Source organism: Juglans microcarpa x Juglans regia, chromosome 2S (assembly GCF_004785595.1).
Source record: "Juglans microcarpa x Juglans regia isolate MS1-56 chromosome 2S, Jm3101_v1.0, whole genome shotgun sequence".
In the NCBI taxonomy this organism is placed as follows: domain Eukaryota; kingdom Viridiplantae; phylum Streptophyta; class Magnoliopsida; order Fagales; family Juglandaceae; genus Juglans; species Juglans microcarpa x Juglans regia.
In genome coordinates this window covers 3,085,881-3,106,820 of record NC_054597.1, presented here as the reverse complement: position 1 = coordinate 3,106,820, position 20,940 = coordinate 3,085,881, and the positions used below count along the sequence as shown (strand labels likewise).

General features: G+C 38.4%; 1 protein-coding gene across 8 annotated transcripts; it reads right to left on the bottom strand.

Moving 5' to 3' along the window:
* Nucleotides 1-1,051: 1,051 nt before the first annotated feature.
* On the bottom strand, nt 1,052-20,721 carry LOC121252181 (NADPH-dependent diflavin oxidoreductase 1). Of its 8 annotated transcripts, XM_041151683.1 has the most exons (14): nt 20,465-20,604; nt 14,009-14,394; nt 13,201-13,278; nt 13,052-13,085; nt 12,556-12,647; nt 10,291-10,486; nt 8,200-8,384; nt 7,404-7,501; nt 5,929-6,003; nt 5,318-5,428; nt 3,496-3,627; nt 2,402-2,521; nt 1,895-2,111; nt 1,052-1,797 (listed from the first exon to the last, which is right to left on the bottom strand). In XM_041151683.1, exons 2-14 carry the CDS (start codon nt 14,076-14,078, stop codon nt 1,268-1,270), a joined length of 1,938 nt encoding a protein of 645 aa, XP_041007617.1. In that variant the 5' UTR covers nt 14,079-14,394; nt 20,465-20,604; the 3' UTR covers nt 1,052-1,267. The 8 variants fall into 8 exon arrangements, with proteins under 8 accessions (XP_041007617.1, XP_041007621.1, XP_041007618.1 ...); XM_041151687.1 differs by lacking the exon at nt 10,291-10,486 and having other exon boundaries at nt 12,981-13,085; XM_041151684.1 differs by lacking the exons at nt 10,291-10,486; nt 14,009-14,394 and having other exon boundaries at nt 12,981-13,085; nt 20,465-20,721.
* Nucleotides 20,722-20,940: the final 219 nt, after the last annotated feature.

Sequence of the window (20,940 nt, the reverse complement as noted above, 5' to 3'; positions counted from 1 at the left end):
GTAATTTATTATTATTATCTTATAATATATGCAAGCTTGCTTAGAAAAAAAAAAAAAAAAAAAAAAAACCTAAAATGGTCCACATATGGATAGATGTTATTATGACTAATTTTTGATAGTTCGAAACTTTAATACAACCGATAGGTACAAAATCTAAATGCTAAAATTTTTTCGGGTGAAAAGTATGTCCAAATCCTAGGGTATCAAATTGTGTTAACATGTTGTATTTGTGTCGTGTCAAGGCATGTATATTATATTATATGGGTCAACCCTAATCCGACCCGTTAAGCTTATCATGTCAAAATCTCAAACCCTAACATGACCTATTAACATAACGGGTCGTGTTGTATCAACCTGTTTTAACCCGTTAGTTAATACTACGAAATAGGTTAATACAACCCAATCCCTTTCAACCCATTTATGTAAATGGATTTAATAGACCCAAAATTAACCCGTTTGACTTTGTTAAGTTTAGCATAATTTTATATAAATTTAAAATCACAATATTTATAAAAAATATAAAACTAACTACAAGTCCAAAATTATAATCCAAATAATAAAAATATCAAAGTTAAAATTCCAATAATTTTACTTTTAGGTATAAGGATATAATTGTAACTTTAACTTTCTTAACGAGTCCTAATGGTTCAAAACAGGTTGACTCTTTATCAACCCATTTTGATCCAAACCGGTTGAGACTAAACTCAAATTCGTTATTATCGTGCCTTATTCATGCTAGATTAACGGATCGTGTCACATATTATCACATCTATCAAACCCTACACTTTATTCAAGGTTAACATGACAAGAAACCGTCCATCCTTACCGAAAAAATAAAAAATACGATAAGAACCGTCTACAGTAGTAAAAGAAAGTAATCTTCCAACTTGTCTCTGTTTTTTTTTTTTTTTTTTTTGACAATTAGAACCTCAGTCAAAAGTAACATAATTCGTCAAAAGTATATAGCCTGATGGCATAATACCCAAACCTCTAAAATGGTTTGGGTTCGATCCCCCTCCCCGACTCAAAAAAAAAAAAAAAAAGAGTAACGTGATTCAAACGTTCAGAAATTATCTATAAGCTTATCGTACAATATTCTACAACTATTACAGATGCTTTCTCGAGGAAAAATCTCCTCTACCCAAATCGCTTCTGGTGTATACTTGGCCAAAAGACATCGGTTAGAAATTTCACTTGAACCTCAATCCATAATAATCCACTGCAAAACAGGTTTTTTCACTTTTCCATGACAAAGAATAAAGCAGGCTCAAGACCAAGCTTCAACATGGTAGCTGCCAGCCTTTTCCAGTGCCCTAAGCCACCTCATAGCAGATTCCTTTGAAAGCCCACCTTCCGTGGATACAATATCCTCAAAGGCAGACAACACGTCAGAAGGCATTTTGGTGGATGAACCTGCAACATAGACAGCAGCTCCCTTGCTCAGCAATTTCCATATTGCCCGACTATTTTCCCGCATCTTATGCTGCACATAAACCTTCTGCGGCTGATCCCTTGAGAAAGCAACAAAAAAACCTCCACCCTTAGCTTCCGAAAGTACTCCACCCTCTTGTGAATGCGACAACCAAAAGTCTCGGTATAGAAAGTCATTCTCCTCGTTTCGGCAACCAAAAAAGAAAATAACTGGAGCGGTTGCATTGGATTCACTTTGTATAGCTCTCTCCTCCACAAATCCACGGAAAGGTGCACAACCAGTTCCAGGTCCAATAAGAATGAGGGGAAGTGATGGTGGTGGCAGATGAAGGGTACCTTTCTGAAACCATGCTGGAACATAAATGCCTGTTCATGACAGAATGGATGTTTTAAGTATATTAACAGGTAATATGCGTAGTCGCTTATTTTATAATATGCTCTGATAGGTACATTTATGGCATACTTCGTTCAGGATGAAGTTTGGCTAGCCACATTGAGCACAGACCACTTCGCTTTCTTTTAAAAGGTGTTGTCCATGACACTACATCGACAGTTAGGTGCACTTGATTGGGGTGAGCTGAAGGGGACGAAGATATGGAGAAAGCTCTTGTTTTTAATGGAGGAACCAACTGCACTAGCCATTCAAATGGCATTTCGACAGATGGGAAGTCCTCTAATACCTGTTTACAAAGAAAATATTTCATTAAAAAAAATGAGACTAATCACACCTGGAGCATGCTAGAGATGAAAAGAGTAAATAATAAAGATTGTTTAGATTTTTCAGATAATTTTAATAAGCTACTTGACACCTGAAATCCTCTACAGCCCACTAATTCTAAAAGGGCTGAATTAATCAATTAATAAACAATTCTAAATCTTTCTTCAACCTTAGTTTGTTTGATAAACAACCGAACTTGAGTTGTTCATCAGTCCTAAGTGCAATGAATCAATTATATTCACTTGAAATCACCTCAAGAACAGTTCTTCGTTCCTTCTGGTTGTATTGGTACAGATCATCTCTTCCTTCAGGTGAAGCAAAATATTGAAGTCTTTCCTTTTCATGTGGAGCTGTTGCATAATAACTCATGACCTGCAAAATATTTTAACAGAATGGAAGATAACTATAAGAGTACAAACATATCAAGATACATAACCAGTAGAATTTGGTAACATTGAGAAACCATGCTTAGGATGAAACACTACTCACTTGATTTCTTTCCCCTAAACAATGGACAGAGTGGACAACTTATCAATAATAAGTCTGAATTCATATCATTGTTAGACTTGCAATCTGATTGTGTGCATGATGCAACACGAGATTCTTCTCTTTTGTTTTTAGTTGACTTTTTCGATTTTGTATGTTTGTTTTTTTCTTTTTTTGTCCCATTGGGTGGCCTTCTAATAATGAAAATCAACCAAATTGTGGACGCAACTTCACATACAAAATTCCAGTTCATATTCTTAGTGTATGGATCTAGCAATACATCCAAAACCAATATATTTATTGAGAAATGATATTTGCAATTGTGGAGTGCGCAAGCGCCACGCAATTCCTTTGAAAAAAGTGAATAAATACAGGATTCATATGAAAAAAAACTAATTTTTTAATAGTGGACCCCACTCTTTCAAAAAGATTGCGCAACGCTTGCGCACTCCACAACTGTATCTAGCATTACTTATCTTTATTTTTGATGATGTGAAACCTGACCAAACAGAATCCTTAGGATCCACCCAAGGGGAGTAAACTCCATATATACGACCCCACTCCTCAGAATCATGTATCAGGTAATTTAGGGGAACACCTAATGTGGAATCGAGCCAGGGATGTCTAAAGTCTAAAGCTCATCCCACGCTGGCGCTTTGACCACTAGTCTGCACCCTTGTGTAATCTAAAACCCATAAATAGATGAGCAGTAAAGATCAAAATCCATTACCCAATAGAATGAAGAAAAAAACTAGGAAGCAAGAAAATGACATGTAATACAAACTGGCAGTGGCAATTTTCTCGCGAAAGCCCCCATAGAAGGGGAAAAACAGAAGAGCTAAAGCATATGGGGTCCTTGCCTCAAAAAAATAGCGACGAGGAGAAGCTGATGCAACATCCATTGTCAATTCCACGAAAGTTTTTAATTTTATCGGGACCTTGGCAATTGTACAAGTATGAAGAAAGTGATTGTCCTTCTCTCTAGGATGAACCTGCAATCAAATAAAATTAAGTTTAATAAGTTTGGCTAGTAGACAGATATACTAAGAAGTATGTGTATGCATGATGTATCAACGAAAATGCATCAAAGAAAGAAAAAGTGCAGGGCATCTTAAAGAGCTAAACATCTCATATTTACGTCATTGGCCTAAAATTTTGGGTTTGGGCCCAAGAAAATCTGCTATCGACAAAGCCATATCCTGAAATTTACATTGATTATTATGCATGTGTTAACTCTCTCACACATCTCTCCACTCATATCCTTATAAGCTTCCTGATGTCCATGTGGTGCAATCATCTTGGTCTACTACAATCAAGCCATAATGATCAGTAATTGAACTTTAATTGCACATGGGCAGACCATATTGACATGCACTCACAAATAAATACACACATATAAACAAACCACCTCAGCCTGGTGCTCCCTTTATTGCCCAATAATGCAACTCTAGTGCATTAATTCTAAATGTAATTCTATCTTCCTAACTCAACATTTCATTTTAGCAACTTTCATCCACCGTGCATACTTCTAGACAGTCAAAAGCACTATTTTTCACTTGCACACTTATTTCCTAGCACTCTTTACCAAATAGGTAGGCGTTGCTAAGCATATTGAGAAGCTTTTAAAGGGTTTCTGTGGAGCAGGGTATGTGGAGAGTCACATAGTTAGTTGGCCAAAGATTTAAATTGGGGTCTCCTCAGGTGGTTTGTGAGGCAAAAACCTAAGGGAGGGTTTGTGGCAATCAGCAGTGGAAATTAAGTATGATAGCATTTGGGGTGGGTGGTGTTCCAGTGCAGTCAGTGGGCCGTCGGAGTTGAGGATGGGAAGAATTCTCAAAATGACAAGATCTATTGCATATGAGGTGGTATATGATGGGCCCAAGATCAGATCTAGCATGCTGGTTGGCGCAAAGATCAACCCCAAAAGGAAGTCTTCCCTTAGTTGACAATTGCTTGTTGCAAGGAGGAGTCCATTGCAGATCTTGGTCAACCCTTTTCAGTGGTAACGAATAATTTATATTCTATACTTCGGGCCCATTTTGTTCCACATGCCTAGTATGAAACGTGGTAAAATATGATCCCAGACAGGAGCAATACAGGGAAATCAATTCCCTTACCTAAGGGGTATTCAGCCAATACATCAATATCTATTTTACGTACATGACAGGCACATTTGAAGTTCATCATACAACCACAGTTGCGTATGTGGAAAAAGCTTGTACAGTTCGGGAAGAGGTTTTGACAAAATTTTTTTTTGATTGGTAAAAAAAATTTATATTGATCAAAAGAGTAGGCAAGAGCCCAAGCATACGGGACATATACCAGCTCATTTAATGATTGAAGAGGTGAGTGATTATAGGCAGTCAGTGGGTCCCAAGAAATATAACTAGATGCAAATTAATAAACAACCACAAAGCAGATATTCATAGTTTTCTTTACTCAAAGAAATAAAAGCTTAATTGGTAGTATTAAGAACTTGAAACCCCTTAAGAATAATTAAAAAATGAAGGATTGGGAGATCAGGACTCGTTCTTGAAACCCCAGATACCTAGGAACAAGGCCATGTAATTATCAGTATACATTTATGTGATCACATGCTATGACTCAAAATCAATTTATGCGAATGTACAATTCAACATAGAAATCACCCAGGTTCAGTCAGCAAACAAGAAAACTGCTTACAGTAATCAAAGCATCGGGGTCCAAACTACAACGCTGTATGAAAGCATCCACTGCAGCAGAATCCTGACCGGGGAGAACCTCGAGGATGTCACCAGCCACATATTCAATGGCCTGAATATTCAAATAAAGTGAAAATGATGAATTTTTCTTAATATTACAAGATAATATATGGACTCGGAATACAAAGTGATGAGGGGCAATGGCGGAGCTTCAGAATTTTTTTGTACACACTTTAATGCTTTGGTTTTCAGCCATTGTACTTAATGGAAACAATGCGCATGACTTCTTGTCTTTAATCTCTTGATCTTAGAATGTGTATTTAAGTGTTCTTTTGTATACTTCCAGTGTACATGGGCTATGCCTATTTCATTCGTATCAATAAATTTACTCTTACAAAAAAAAAAAAAAGTGATGATGGGCAATCATCTTGTGTGGTGGTAAGAATCTCAGGCTGCCAAGTGCAAGTGCAAAGGCTAAAGTCTAGAGAGTGGTCACTGCATGCAAGCCACTCCCCCTAGGACTCCACTTAAGTGGGAGTAACACTGGGTAAATATAGAATACACAGAGACCATTATATTTCACCAGATAAGAACATAAAGTAAGCAACTTACAGAAGAAACAAATTCAAACTCAAAGTGGCGCACATCCTTACCACATCCTGCTCTGGTCAGCGGTTGATTTTTAATCTACACAAGAAAATCCCAACAAAGGAGGAATTCAAGAGAAAGTGGTGGAAGAGAGAGAGACAAGCAGCCATGACCAAGTAAAACGATAAAAAATACATATTTCACAACCAATTTAGTAAGAACCAGCACAACATACATGTCAAATAGGCAATAGCAATCCAATACATTTAGGATTAACAAAGACCTTAATATTTTCAGAGTTAATGCAAGATGCATAGACTAACCACATTAAAATATGAAGGATCTCATTTTTTTTATTGGTAAAAAGTTTTTTATCGATCATAAGAATGGGCAAGAGCCCAAGTGCCCGAAACATATGCAAGAGCATAGTCTGCTAGTCTAGTGATTTAAGAAATTCATGAAAGTTCATGCCATTATAATCAATTACAATAGACCAATGTAATAAAGCATTGAGAAAGAAAATTCTAAGCTCATCTATTGACCGCTCACGATCTTCAAATCTCTGGAAACGATCTGAATTTTAGACTACTGCATGGTCTTAAATGGACATTTATGAGCTAAACATTTTCTTTCTTTTTATAATTTCTTCCAGGAAGCAGGATAAGGGAGTCCTTGGACAGCCATTTATGGAGCACAAAAAAGCTCCTAACCTCAGTTCACACTTTGGAGAAATTGTATGAAATAATCATCCGACATCACCAAAATGACATTAGTTTATTTGTGCATTTTTCTTTTTTATATTACATTTTTTCTTCTCTCTATATCCTTCCATGCAGGAAGAAGCTTAACGGTTTATTTTTATTTAATTAAATCAACTCGGGTGAAAAAAAAAAAAACACAAGACAAAGAAGGCATTAGTAAATTTATAGAATAGAAATTGTCAGAATTTTTAGCGTGTATTTAATTTAATAGAAGTGCGATCCCAGTTCAAACCATTGTCCCCATTGCAAATGCAATCAATGGAGAAAGGGCTTTTACTTGTAAGTATGCTCTTGCAGGGGCTGCCACAAAAACTAAAATAGAACCTATCAAATATTTTAGAAAAATTGCAGGTCCAAACAACTACACCAATGTAACCATAAATAATATGTATCTTTTGGTCAATAAATTTATTTCAAAGGATTTCTTAGCATCCATTTCATATATTAAATTATTTGTTTTTCCAACAAGTTTTGTGTGTCATTTATGAGGATAGGGACTTGAAGGTACTAAGCTCTCCTAACTAATTTGAACAAGTAGAGAGGGCCGAGTATCATCATCTTCTCCCATTTCAACCGAGGAACCAAAAAGTTTGGAACTTAAAATACCACAGGTAATGCAATGCCTTGCACTATATATTGACCGAGATCAGTAAACAGTTAAATAATGCATTGAGGAAATACAACAATAATTTTTTTTTTTTTTTTTTCCTGTACGTTAATGGAGCCTGATATCAATACCATTTTCAGAAAGCAGCCGGGCCTAGTCTTGTCATGAGTAAATTTTCCAGGAGACATTGAGCGAGCCCACCCAATTTGCATCTCAATCCATTTTAAATCTGAGACATCACAACGAAATATTTAGTATGTCAGTAAAAACCCCGTTACCTGAAAATTAATTGTTACCAGGATAATTTGAAAAGTAAACGTGGATATTTGCTATATATAAACTGATTTGACATAATAAAGTAATATCTCAGTTTTATCTTCAAGTCAACCCACTTTTTCTATGAAAAATAGATATCACAGAAACAAAAGAGAACACATGAAAAACTCAACTCACCACTTCAATCATTGAAAATTTCTTCTCTGTATCCTACCATTGCTTTTCTGATTAATAACTAGGTATAGGAGAAAAATATAAGGAAAAAATCTAGGGACTAGCCAATTTTTGGTAATAAAGCAGTTTCTAGTAAACAATATATAGACTAGAATTAAACATGGATGTTCTAGTGATGTACCTAGCATTCACAGTGATGAAAATATATAATCCACAGCAGAATAGATCAATGAATATATAAAAACACTAGACATGTATCATGTTTCCCTCTATATCTCTATCTGAATTCAACCTTTCACGGGATAGGCACATGAAACCTGATTCTAGTAATATGAGATGTTAGGTTATTCATTCTCTATGAATGCATAGTAGAACGGTAACAAACAGCAACTAAGAAAAAACTGTTTAGGAAGGCAAAATACTGGCTTTTTAGTTTTTATTGAGCATTCACCATGAGAAGAAATCTATCCACATTACCTGGGTTTGTTGGAAATTGTGAATCCACATTGTCATCACCATGATACGTGATCTGAACTTTTGGTTGATCAATCAATTTCATATCTGGAATCGCCAAATATGGACCTTGTGGGAAGAATTTAGGATTGATTTTATTCAAGATACTCCATAGAGATGACATCCATGGATCCAGTGCAGCTTCATACCTTTCATCAGAATCTATCTTGAGCAAACTTGATATTATCCCAAGTAGCATATCATAGTTAACTTGCACACAGACAGAATTTTTTGGAAAACAATGTACTTACAACTCTTTTACAACTCTATATGAAATGGAGAGTAGTTTTATAAAATTGAAATATATTTTAATGAAGTGGCATGATTGCATACACAGACAGAATTTTATGGAAAACGATGAACTTACAACTCTTTTACAACTCTATATGAAATGGAGAGTATTGACAACTGAAAACCTTAGAAGGAGAGGTTTGTTTATTGCGGATTGGTGTGTTTTGTGCAAAAAGGGATGGAGAATCTGTAAATCACCTTTTCCTTCACTGCAAAGTGACAAGATTCTTGTGGAATGAGGTTTTGAGTTGGACAGGATTACATTCGGTTATGCCCAGGGAAGTGGTGGATTTATTGGTAGGGTGGAAGGGTGTGAAAAGCTGTAAGAAGGCGATGAGTGTTTGGAAAATGATTCCTCCTTGTCTTATGTGGTGCATTTGGCTTGACAGAAATGGGAGATGCTTCGAAGATAGAGAACGTTCTTTGGGAGATCTTAGGGTTTTTTTCTTGAGTACTTTGAGTTCTTGGGCTAAAGCTTTTGTAATGGCGGATAATTTTCTGCATCTGTTTTAGCTTTATGGTGGTAGTCTTCTTTTTTGTTTCTGGAAGTTGAAGGTATTTCCTTTGTATACGTCGTGTGTACTTGGGGCTTAAGCCAATTTCTTTGAATAAAATTTATTACTTATAAAAAAAAAAAAAAAAAAAATATGGAGAGTAGTTTTATAAAATTGAAATATATTTTAATGAAGTGGCATGATTGCATTGGTAGATTATAAAATTAGTTGTAAAAGTGTAGCAGGTGCATCATAACTCAAATTTTATTGCACTTGGGAAGAGAATGAGCTAACTGTTACAAAAACATATAATATCAAATTCATCTTTGACTATATTCTACCTAGTTGGGGGCTGAAGGCTTAGAAAGGAAGGCTTGATTGGATCTCAAGCAAATCCATGATGTATGGAGAAGGCCTATGATCACATCAATCGGAATTTCCTACTTTACTTGCTGGAGAGGTGTGGTTTTGGAGAGAGATAGTGCTCGTGGATCCGGTGGTGCCTATCCACGATGAAGTTCTCAGTTTTGGTGAATGGCAGTCCATATGGCTTTTTTAACAGCTCTCGGGATCTAAGGGCTTGTTTGGAAAAAGTTTCCATCCCAAAATTCTCATCTCATCCCATCTCCTTCCCAAACATCACTCAAACACAAATTACTTTCAAATTAATCATTACAACTTTCTCAAACTTTCAAACAAAAAATAAAAAACAATTTAACTTTTTCAAATCCCAAACAAAAATAATATTAAAAAATTATATTCTAACAATATTTTAACTTTATAATATTTATTCAACTTTTTCTCTCTCCTTTCCCAAAATCCTATAAAACATTAGCTCAAATTATCTCACTACTATTAACAAACTATCTTACTACTATTCACAAAATTCTCATCTCATCTCACTCTCCAAACTTGTCCAGACAAGGGATCCTCTGTCTTCACTCCTTTTCATCATAGTCATGGAGGCGCTTAGTAGAATGATTTCTACCTTGGTTAATAGTGGTTTTGTGGCTGGTTTTTCTGTTGGTGACATTAATAGGGGTACTCTTAACACTTCCCATTTTTTGTTCGCAGATGATACTCTAATTTTTTGTGAGGTAGAACAAAACTAGATTTAGGCATTGAGGGCACTTTTACTCTGTTTTGAAGTTGTATCTAGCTTGAAGGTGAACTTAGCCAAGTCAGAATTGGTTCCAGTTGGTAACACTCGCAACATCCGACGGTTGGCTAGCTCTCTTGGACGTAAAGTTTCTTCTCTTCCTATGGTTACCTCGGACTTCCTTTGGGGGTTGCATCAAGGGCTTCAGTGGCCGATCCCATAGGGATAGTTGGTGATCTAGTCCAATGGAATGTGAGTTTTACCAGGGTGGCCCAAGATTGGGAAATTGACGGCTTTGAGGATCTCTTTAGACTCTTGTACTCCATGAAACCAAGCCCCCAAGGATCAGATACGTTGTGGTGGGTACTTGCAAGAAAAAGGTATATTCTCGTTTCACTCTTTCTATAAGTCACTCACACAATTGCATAGAAATCACTTTCCATGGAAAAAGATCTGGAGAAACAAGGTGCCCCCCAAAGTGACATTCTTTGCTTGGAAAACTTCTCTGGGTAAGATTTTGACAATGGATAATTTACTGAAACTTAGGGTGATTATAGTGGACTGGTGCTGTATGTGTAAAAAAAAAATGGGGAGATTGTGGATCATCTTCTATTGCATTGTGAGGTTGTTAAGAGTGTTATGGGAAGATATATTTAGATGATTAGAGCTAACCTGGGTTATGCCTGCCACTGTGATTGAACTTCTAACCAGTTGACCAAATCTAGGTGGTATTCCACAAATCACAATTGTGTGGAAGATAGTTCTTATATGTATTCTGTGGTGTGTATGGCAGGAGCGTAATGACCGGATGCTTGAAGACAAGGAGCGCTCATTGGAAGAGCTTAGATTACTTTTTGTTAGAACCTTATTTTTATGGGTCAAAGCTGTTGATTTCAATGGCCTTGATTTTCATGATTTTCTTGTTTCTATTTCTCCTTCCTAAATAGGTGTCACCTCTTGTATACCATATTGTGCACTTGGGTTATGCCTATTCTTTTTAATACAATTGTTTACTTATATATATAAAAAAATAAAAAAAAGTCAATCGGTTAAGGTTTTATCACTAAATAGTTCAGCGTTGTAAGAATCTCCTTGTGATGCAGGGTATGTTAAAATTGAAATTAAGGCCCCGTTTGGATTCAAAAAGTGTTTCATCTAATCTCATCATTACAACTTTTTCAAATTTCCACACAAAATATAATAAACAATTCAAAATTTTCAAATCTCAATTCAATTTTTTCAAATCCCAAAACAATAATAATATTAAAAAAAATAATATTCTAACAATAGGTTTTTCAACTTTCATCTTTCATCTAAAACCATCTCATCTCATCTCTAAATCCAAACCAGCCTCAAGAGTTTAATGAGGATCTTGTCTACATTCTGTGTACAAAGGGTTGCAGACCTTATTGTGCCTTTTTAATGAAAAATATATTACTTGTACAAAAAGAGAGAATAATTCATATTGCTATCTCAAAAGTGATATTCAATTTTTCAATTTTGGCAGCCTAAGAGCTTTTTACATGTGGGGCCTTCATGCAACACATCTGACTGAAGCAAGACCTCTATGCTCTAGAAGCTTAGGTTGTGTCTTGAGGATAAAAGGTTTTTTTAAATTGAGTCATTACAAGTTAGGGAAACTTCTATGAGCAGTGGCAGATCTAGGATTTCATAAAATTCCCGGGCATCATTTTATTTAGAAAAGTTGTTTTCTTAATTATGTTTGGCTAGCATTACAATTTTTCATAGGGTTCTATGAGGCCTTTAGTTTGCTAATTGAAATAGGAGTTCTAATCCTATTAAGAGATGCTAAAATCTGAAGCTTATATATATATATAATATAAATATATCTTTTTTTTATAAGTAAAATCTGAAGCCTATATAACTGTGTCATTGAAATCAAAAGCTCAAATTTGAATAATGCAGGTGGGTTCGTGTATGTGGGGTTTACTTTGCAGGAGTTAGTTCGAAGGGCTTTGCCTTGGTGAGATTCCATGTCATCAGAAAAAGTAAGAGTGACTACTTTGCTTTCGGAAGAGGCTTGTATGCCTGCTTTCTTTCTTCTCTTTCTCCATCTCACTGTTCATGTAACTATCTGTTCACACTAAGAAGCTTCTTCATTCAAATCCTTTGATCTTAAAATTCTCAAAATTAGCATAGATCTTTTGAATCCCAAGCCCCTAAAATTTTCCATAAGAAAAACCTTAAAACAACCTAAAAAATCTCAAATCTGCTTGCTGTTTTACTTTAAGAAATAGTCATTTTCACCCTTTAAAGCCCACCACAAAATATGTTAACAGATTTCATTAGCAGATGCTCGCTGGTCTAAATCAATCAATGTTTTTACAACAACGAAAAACTAAAAGAACATGCAAAGTGAAAATTCAATGAAGAGAATCATAAATCTTTCCATCAGTTATTTCACTATAATCATACCCTGAAGGGTGCTGATCATCTCCCAAACCTTTTTCAACAACGGCCACTGCCCCAAGATCTGCCAGTCTTTTGTCAAGCTTCTTTGCAACAAACTGCAGCCATCAGCATAGACAAAAACAAATTTTACTTCTTCAAACACAAAAGTTACCAAGTTAAGATTGAAATGACACTTACAAGCATGCGACGGAGATTATTTGAGAAAAAAATCCAAGATGAAAATTCCACTTGATAGACATCTAAACAAGTCAATTAAGATGATCTAACCAATATAGTACATATTTACACACATATAGCTCTATTAGCAACATACTGCAAAATCGAGGAGGTTAACAAACGTCCCACATTTTATGGAACAGAAATTATTGAAATATTATGGGTCAACATTATCTAGTTTCTACATATAGTAAAACTCCAGAAAGTGTTACATTATATTTCTGGTAACCAGAATCTCCCAAGCCAAACACAGCATAGTGTATGCCTTCCAACCAATGCTTACTTAAATTTCTCTGCAGAAGAAACCTCCAAAAGACCTACATAGATACAAGGGAAATTAGACAACGGAGAAGGAGAGTGGTTAGCCCAAATATAGACATCTAGCCCCCTCACAAAACAGAAATAATAATGTTCAAAGTAATTCCATACAACCTTCATGGAATCTGGTGTATCTCCCTGGCCTGTGGTAGAAACAACAAAAATTACAGTGTCTTCGTGAGGTAAGGAACTCTGAGACAAAAAACAAGTAACATTCTAATAAGCAATGCTTTCAAGAAATGATAGCAGGTGCCATGAAAGTTTTAGTAACAGAAGGCACAGCTTTCTTATCACTTAGCAGTAGGAAATTATACAGATCTATTATTACAATCACCACTGACAATATAGGAATTAGGAAAGATAGAACTGACTCTGCATTAGAGGACAACAAAATTCAAAGGAAAAAAGAAGAAGAAGAAGAGAGGAATAAGACCCCATTGGACCTCCACCAATGCGTTGCAACACACTTGCAATGCATTTCATCTCCATCCACTTCTCTTTATTTCCAACCAAGAAAGCTACAATCTCATCTATCCAATCATCCCCCTATTCCCACGTCCCCCCGCCCCAAAAAATGAGAGCTATGGTTGTGACACATGCAAACAAGCAATGAACATTAACCCCTCGTATACTAAAAAAGTGAACAACCATACGTCCGCATACAACAAAAAAGTGTATGTAGCAGAGAATAATGCTTCTCTATTACGACAATATCCTCAAGGCCAATTCATTATGGATTTTTACACTATTTCGAGCCTTTTTAGAATTCATTAATAAGATAACAGGGGATTGGATCCTTGATCTAGAGAGGGTCCTTTAGCTGATAGGAATGTTGTTCACATTTCATCCCCCTCGTCGAGTAGCTATTCTTCATGAGAAATTCTTACTTTCTGGCAGATGAAATGGAAATTTGTTAACTTACTTTCTGTATACCAGGTTCTGTATGATTTTACTCTCCTTCCAAGTAGAAAAGAAAAGGCAACTCCAAGCATAGCACCCAGCTTGCTAATACCACTCAAGAGTTGGAATTTTACAAATCACAATTGCAGCCATCAGGCATGTAAAGAGGCCGTCCAAGGAAAAAATCTACCATTAGAGGTACCTTAGTCTGCCAAATACTCCTCCAAGAAAAAGAGTTGCCATCCTGACACACAAGGCAAAGATAGAACAGTGAACTTCCCTTTCTTGGAAAGGTTCCAAAGAATCTTATCTGCATCTCCATGTCTTAATCAGGTAGGGTATAAGCAAAGCTAACATTCCATTGAGGAAGCCCCCCAAGAACTCCAATAGGGCAGCCACTGAAGTTTCCTGCACTCGTGGAACATTGAACACCTCTGGGTAAGCTTCCATAAGGGCTGTGCCTCCATACCATAAGTCATGCCAGATTCTGATCTTAAGCCATCACTCTATTTTTTTTTTTTTTTTTTGATAAGTAAAATAAGTATTTATTCATCCAAACAACTGTCAATTGCAAAAACAGAAAATGCCCTAATTATGCAGGAGCATTTGAAACTAAAAACTCATGAGAGTCCATGCCATTAAAGTCCACAGCAATGGCCCAAGTACAAAGGGTCCTAAAAAATAACATTTTTAGCTCCGCCATAGATCTCTCTTTGTCTTCAAAAATCCTCTCATTGCGCTCCTGCCACAAGCACCACATAATACAGATAAAAATCATCTTCCAAACTGCTTTGATCTGTCGCACGCCTCGAATTGAGGTCCAGCAAGCCAAGACATCCAACACGGTTTTCGGCATAACCCACGCTAAATCCATTCTGTTAAACACCTCATCCCAAATAGTCCTGGCTACCTCGCAATTTAAAAGTAAATGATTCACCGATTCAACCCCTCTTTTACAAATGCAACACTAGTCTGCTATGATTATGCTTCTTTTTCTCAGATTATCCGTAGTAAGAATCTTTCCCAAAGACGCTGTCCACGCAAAGAAAGAAGCTTTGGGAGGAGCCTTATTACGCCAAAGTTTTCTCCAAGGAAATTGTATCTCAGGAACTTGTGTGAGTACCTTGTAAAAAGAGCGAACAGTGAACACCCCTTTCCTTGCTGGTCTCCACCACAGATCATCTGCATGCTGGATATTTGGGCAACAAGAATACAAAAGACTATAAAAATCTACAAAACTCCCGATCTCCCAATCTTGTGCCGCCCGATTGAAGTTGATATTCCAGTGGATGTTCCTTCCTACGACTTCCATTACCTCCGCCACCATGGCATCTTTAGCATTTGCAATCAAGAAAAGTGTAGGAAGCAAGTCTTGTAGAGCACTATTGGTACACCAAATATCCTTCCAAAATCTGATCTTGGAACCTGTACCCAATTGCAGTCTTGTGTGTTGACGGAAAACCACCCATCCTCTTCTAATGTGTTTCCATAGCCCCATTCCAGAGGCCCCTCTAACTTCTCTAGTACACCAACCCCCCCTAAACCACCATATTTGTTCTCAATCACAGTCTTCCATAAGGCTTCTGGTTCCTTGATATATTGCCACAACCATTTGCCAAGTAATGCCCGATTGAACACCCTTAAATTTCTGATACCCAAACCGCCATTGGAGATAGGACGACACACCGTTTTCTACTTGACTAGATGGAATTTAAACTCTTCACCTAAGCCCCCCCACAGAAAGTCTCTCTGTAGTTTCTCAAGACGATCTGCCACACTTGCCGGTATAGGGAATAAGGATAAGAAGTGGGTAGATTAGAAAGCGTACTTTTAATAAGCGTAATCTGGCCCCTTTTTGACAAATATATTCTCTTCCAACCTGCCAGTCGCCTCTCTACTTTTTCGATCACAGTATCCCAAATAGAGAGCGCCCTCAAGGCTATACCCAGTGGTAATCCCAAATAGCTCATAGGGAGAGACGCTATCTTATAACCCAGTCTGCCAGCCAACACCCTCAAATTCTGAACTTCTGCAATAGGCACCAACTCAGATTTATCATAATTCACTTTTAAGCCAGACACTACTTCAAAACAAAGCAGCAATGCCTTCACAACCCTTAAGTGATCTGGATCGGCTTCGCACATAATAAGCGTATCATCTGCAAACAGCAAATGTGAAATGGTAGTGATACCCCTACTCGGCGATCCAATCTGGAAACCACTAATAAAACCATTAGTCACTAAAGCCGAGATCATCCTGCTTAGTGCCTCCATAACAATAATAAAAAGTAATGGAGATAATGGATCCCCTTGTCTCAAACCATGAGAGCTCGGGAAGAAACCCTCTGGGCTGCCGTTGATTAACACAGAGAATCTTGCCATAGATATACACCATATGATCCAAGACCTCCATCTTTCTCCAAATCCACACCTACCCAATAGATATAGAAGAAAATCCCAATTAACATGATCATACGCCTTTTCCATATCTAACTTACACATAAGCCCTGAGCTGCCAGCCTTCAATCTACTGTCCAGACATTCATTAGCAATTAGAGCCGCATCAAGTATCTGTCTACCCTTCACAAAGGCATTTTGAGGCTTAGTAATAATCTTCCCCAAGACCCCACTCAAACGATTAGCGAGCGCTTTAGCAATGATCTTGTAAGTACCATTCACTAGGCTAATAGGCCGAAAATCAGAAATCTCAAAAGCCCTTACCTTTTTAGGGATTAAAGCAAGGAAAGTGGTATTGAGGCTTTTCTCAAATTTACCTACCGAGAAAAACTCCTGAAACACTTTCATAAGATCCTCCTTTATCACCTCCCAACATTCTTGGTAAAAACCCATAGAGAAACCATCAAGGCCGGGGGCCTTATCTTTTGCCATTTTCCTTACTACATCATAAACCTCTTCCTCTTCGAAAGCCCTCTCCATCCTAGCAACTTCCCCCGACTCAATAGTGTCAAAAACCAATCCATTTAGAGTAGGTCTCCACCCCATCTGTTCAGTGAGAAGCTCTCCAAAGAAATTAACCACGTGATCTTTTATTACCTCTTCTTCTCTACACTCGACCCCCTCAATTTTCAGCATCTCAATGGTATTATTTCTTCTATGAGAGTTTGCAATTTTATGGAAAAACTTTGTGCTCCGGTCTCCTTCCTTTAGCCAAAGAGCTCTTGATTTCTGGCGCCATGACATCTCTTCTTGTAGAATTATTCTCTCAAGATCTGCAACTAATAAAGTTTTATGTGCTTGCTCCTCCTCAGTAAGTGGTCTCCCTTCTTGTAGTCTTTCTAAATCCTGTATATCCTCCCACTTAGTATTTTTGTTATCCTCTACATTGCCGAAAGACTGTTGGTTCCACACCTTTAAATCTCTTTTTAAAGCTTTCAGTTTATTTGCAAAAATGAAACTGGAGATACCTTCGAAATGATACAAACTCCACCATTGTTTGACCCTTTCCACAAAACCTTCAGATTTCAACCACATATTCTCAAACTTAAAATACCTTCTACCGCTGCGAATACCTCCACAATCAAGCAAAATTGGCAAATGATCCGAGGCTAGACTTACCAAACGTGTTTGCTAGATATCAGGAAAATGGCTTTCCAGCTCAGGTGAAATTAAGAAACGATCCAAATGGGACCAGGTCTGATTATTCGACCATGTCGCTACACCCCCTGCAAGTCGAAGGTCGATCAAATTCAAGTCAAAAATACACTCAGAGAACTCCAAACTTGTTGGTCTTAATCTTCTACTTCCAAAACATTCACTTTGGAAACGAACCACATTGAAATCCCCCCCAATACACCAAGGGAGCTCCCACCAACTATGCACCCCTACAAGCTCATCCCACAACAATCGTTTGTCAACATCTTGATTAGGCCCATACACGCCTGCAAATGCCCACAAAAAACCATCTGATACACATTTAAATGAGCATGCTATCAAATATCTCCCCATGTATTCCTCCACTTTCTCCACCACTCGCTTATCCCACATCACCACAATTCCTCCCGATGCCCCTGAAGAGGCCAAATATACCCAATCTACATACATGTTGCTCCATAAACTCCGCACAGTCTTCCTACTGATCATTTTTAGCTTCGTCTCCTGAAGGCACACAATGTCCGCTTTCCACTCACGAATTAAATGCCGAATCCGAAGACGTTTCTCTACCTCGTTAAGACCCTGGACATTCCAAGATACAATCTTGGGCTTCATTGGGAAACAGTCAACCCCTTCCCTTTTGCCCTATTCCTACTAGAGCTACCCTCCGAGTTCATCGACCACATCAATCTTTTCAATTCCCGGCTTTTCTTCGATTCCCCCTTCTTATTTTGGCGATGTCCAGCTTCCATAGCAATTAACAAAGCTATGAACTGCTCCTCATACCCATCACAAACAATCCCCACCACATGTTGAATTTCCTTTGCTTTATGTATAACCCAATCTGAGGCTTGATCTGGAAAACAGTAGTTCAATGGGATAGGATTCCCCATTTTGTTATTTAAGTCCTGAAAACCACCCCCCACCGAAAGCTCCTCCAAACTGCAAGCCTCAAGGATGAAAAGTTCATCCTCCACTGAGTGCATCAAGTCATCCGAATCCTCCTCCTCCTCCTCAGCCACCTCAAATTCCTCAAAGTGATTCACAGACAGGTCCACCGGAGCCAAGAACACCCCACCTCCCTTCTTCGGCGATTTCTGCCCCTCCTTAGGCGGAGAAAACCGAGCCTCGAAGCCCACCAAAGCCTGTTGCGCACAGAACGCCGGCGACACCTCATCAGCGACCTCCTCTACCACCGTCGGCGCCGTCTGTGCTACCGTCGGCTGACCCATCGCCGTCGGTTGGCTGTCCGGCACAAACCCGAGGCTATGCAGCTCGGGTGGGAAAAACTGGCTAGGGCTCACGCTAGACGTAATGGGCTGGGCTGACCCAAACTCATTTCTGCTTTAGGCCCTGGGCTGAGACGGCCTAGCCACATTTAGGTTCTGCGAATTGGGCCTAGAAGGCCCTGGCCCATCAGCCCGAGGCGGGCTGCGAGTTGAATTATAATTATTGGGCTGAGACAGCCCACCCTTCTTTCTCCACACAGCCATCCCTTACCCTTTATTAATTTCTGTTGGGCCTTATTTTGAGTATTACCAGGCCCATGACCCATAACTTGAGATTTCCCTTTTAAAACCCTCGTGTCCTCCTTTGCCTTAAATGAACCAGCAAACTCCACTATTATAGCCACGTCCCTCTGTAGAGAACGCAACTGCCCTTGCATTTCCAACAACCTCTTTCTGACTTCCCACGACTCCTGACACGCTGCAGAGACTCTGCCATGGGAGTGGCTCAACACACCACTTGGATTCGACATTCCTTCCCGACGCCATGGCCCTTGCCCTCTACCTGCAACTCTCGCACCACCATCACGCAGGTTCGCACCACCATCACCCAGGTTTACATTCACAGACAAAGCCTCCTTATACGACCGAGCATGGTGTCTCAGTGCCCCTGTATCGTGACTACGATACCCTCCACCAGTCAAACCACCCACTTTCGAGCCATCCTTCCCTTCACTTTCGAGCCATCACTCTATTCAAATCAAGTATGACTAGAAGAAACCTCATCCTCTTCTAATATTTTTCCACAATCCCACCCCATGTGGCCCATGTAACTCATCACAACACCACTCACCCCAGGCACTACCAAATTTAGACTCCACTATAGCTTTTCACAAGGCCTCCCACACATGATGGAAATGGCAAAGCCACTTGTATAGAAGGGCCTAATTGAATATGAGAAAGTTTCAAACTCCCAATCATCCCTCATAGATTGGAGAGCACACATTCTCCCAGTTTACGAAGTGAGATTTGAGCTCTTCACCTTGCTCCCTCCCTAAAAGTCTCACTATAGCTTCTCTAATTTGATTGGCCACACTAGAGGGAGGTAGAAACAGGGACAATAAATATGTAGACAAATTGGAAAGAGCACTATTGATCAAATATAATCTGTATAGCAGTACCTCACTGAGATTGAATTAAGCTCTTTTTAGAGAAAGCTGAGCTTTCCTTCTGTACAGCTCTTCCAATTATCCACTCCCACCGACAATTTAGGCTCCGACATAGGTTGCTTACAAGTTACAAGGGCAGGTCACACTCTAAGACTCAAACTCATCAGGGGGTGATTCTGATACCAAAGTCCACAACCAAAAGCCATAGATCAGCCCCACCTTTATACTATTTGAGATTACTTATCAAAAAAACTATTTGAGATCATAATATTCGAACATGACACATAACGCTGTTGAATTGTCTCAGATAACAGTTTCGGATCCTAGTACCAAATCCAACCACCTTTTTTTTTTTTAGAAGAAAACAACATCTTGATACCAACGTTTTTCTCCTCTTTTTATTTGCTTAAAAACTCAACAAAGCCAAGAAAGGAAAGAAAAGATAGGAAAAATGAAAAAAAGGAAAACTTACGACGTCGTATTCATCCATAGAAAGAAGCTTGACGGGGCATCCCCGGCGCTCGGCTTCTCGGCCCACACGCTCCGCCGCGTCCAACGCATTACTTGTTTGAGTAGCGTATAGTATCAGCAGCTTGGGCCTATCTTCCATACTTCTTAGTTCCTTTTTTATGTATATGAAAATATTAGGGTTTAACTTTGCCAAACCTCGAAGCTACCTTCTGCTCTATGGAATAAGAGCCAGAGCCGCGGAGAGGGAGGAAGAGGGAAAACCGGGCAGGGAGATTGGTTTTCCTTAACGATGGGCTGGGTTGGGCTGCCTTAAATCATAGGTTTTTTAATCGAGTTTGTACGTAGTATCTACGCCCAAATCCAAAGCTTTTTCAATGTCAGTTTTTATTCAGAGAAAATCTTATAATCGGTCCGTCCGCCTTCTATCGAAAAAAGCCTTTCAATAAATTTACATAATTTCACAAGATTGGTTAGATC

What these genes read in the sequence shown, in the direction of transcription:
- LOC121252181 (XM_041151683.1), bottom strand. Translation starts at nt 14,078, where the DNA reads ATGCTTGGAGTTGCCTTTTCTTTTCTACTTGGAAGGAGAGTAAAATCA. An exon ending in GATGATCAGCACCCTTCAGG is followed by an intron (nt 10,487 to 12,555) that starts GTATGATTATAG and finishes TTTTTCTTGCAA; the next exon opens with GTACCCACCACAACGTATCT. An exon ending in CTCGTCGCTATTTTTTTGAG is followed by an intron (nt 2,522 to 3,495) that starts GCAAGGACCCCA and finishes AATATTTTGCAG; the next exon opens with GTCATGAGTTATTATGCAAC.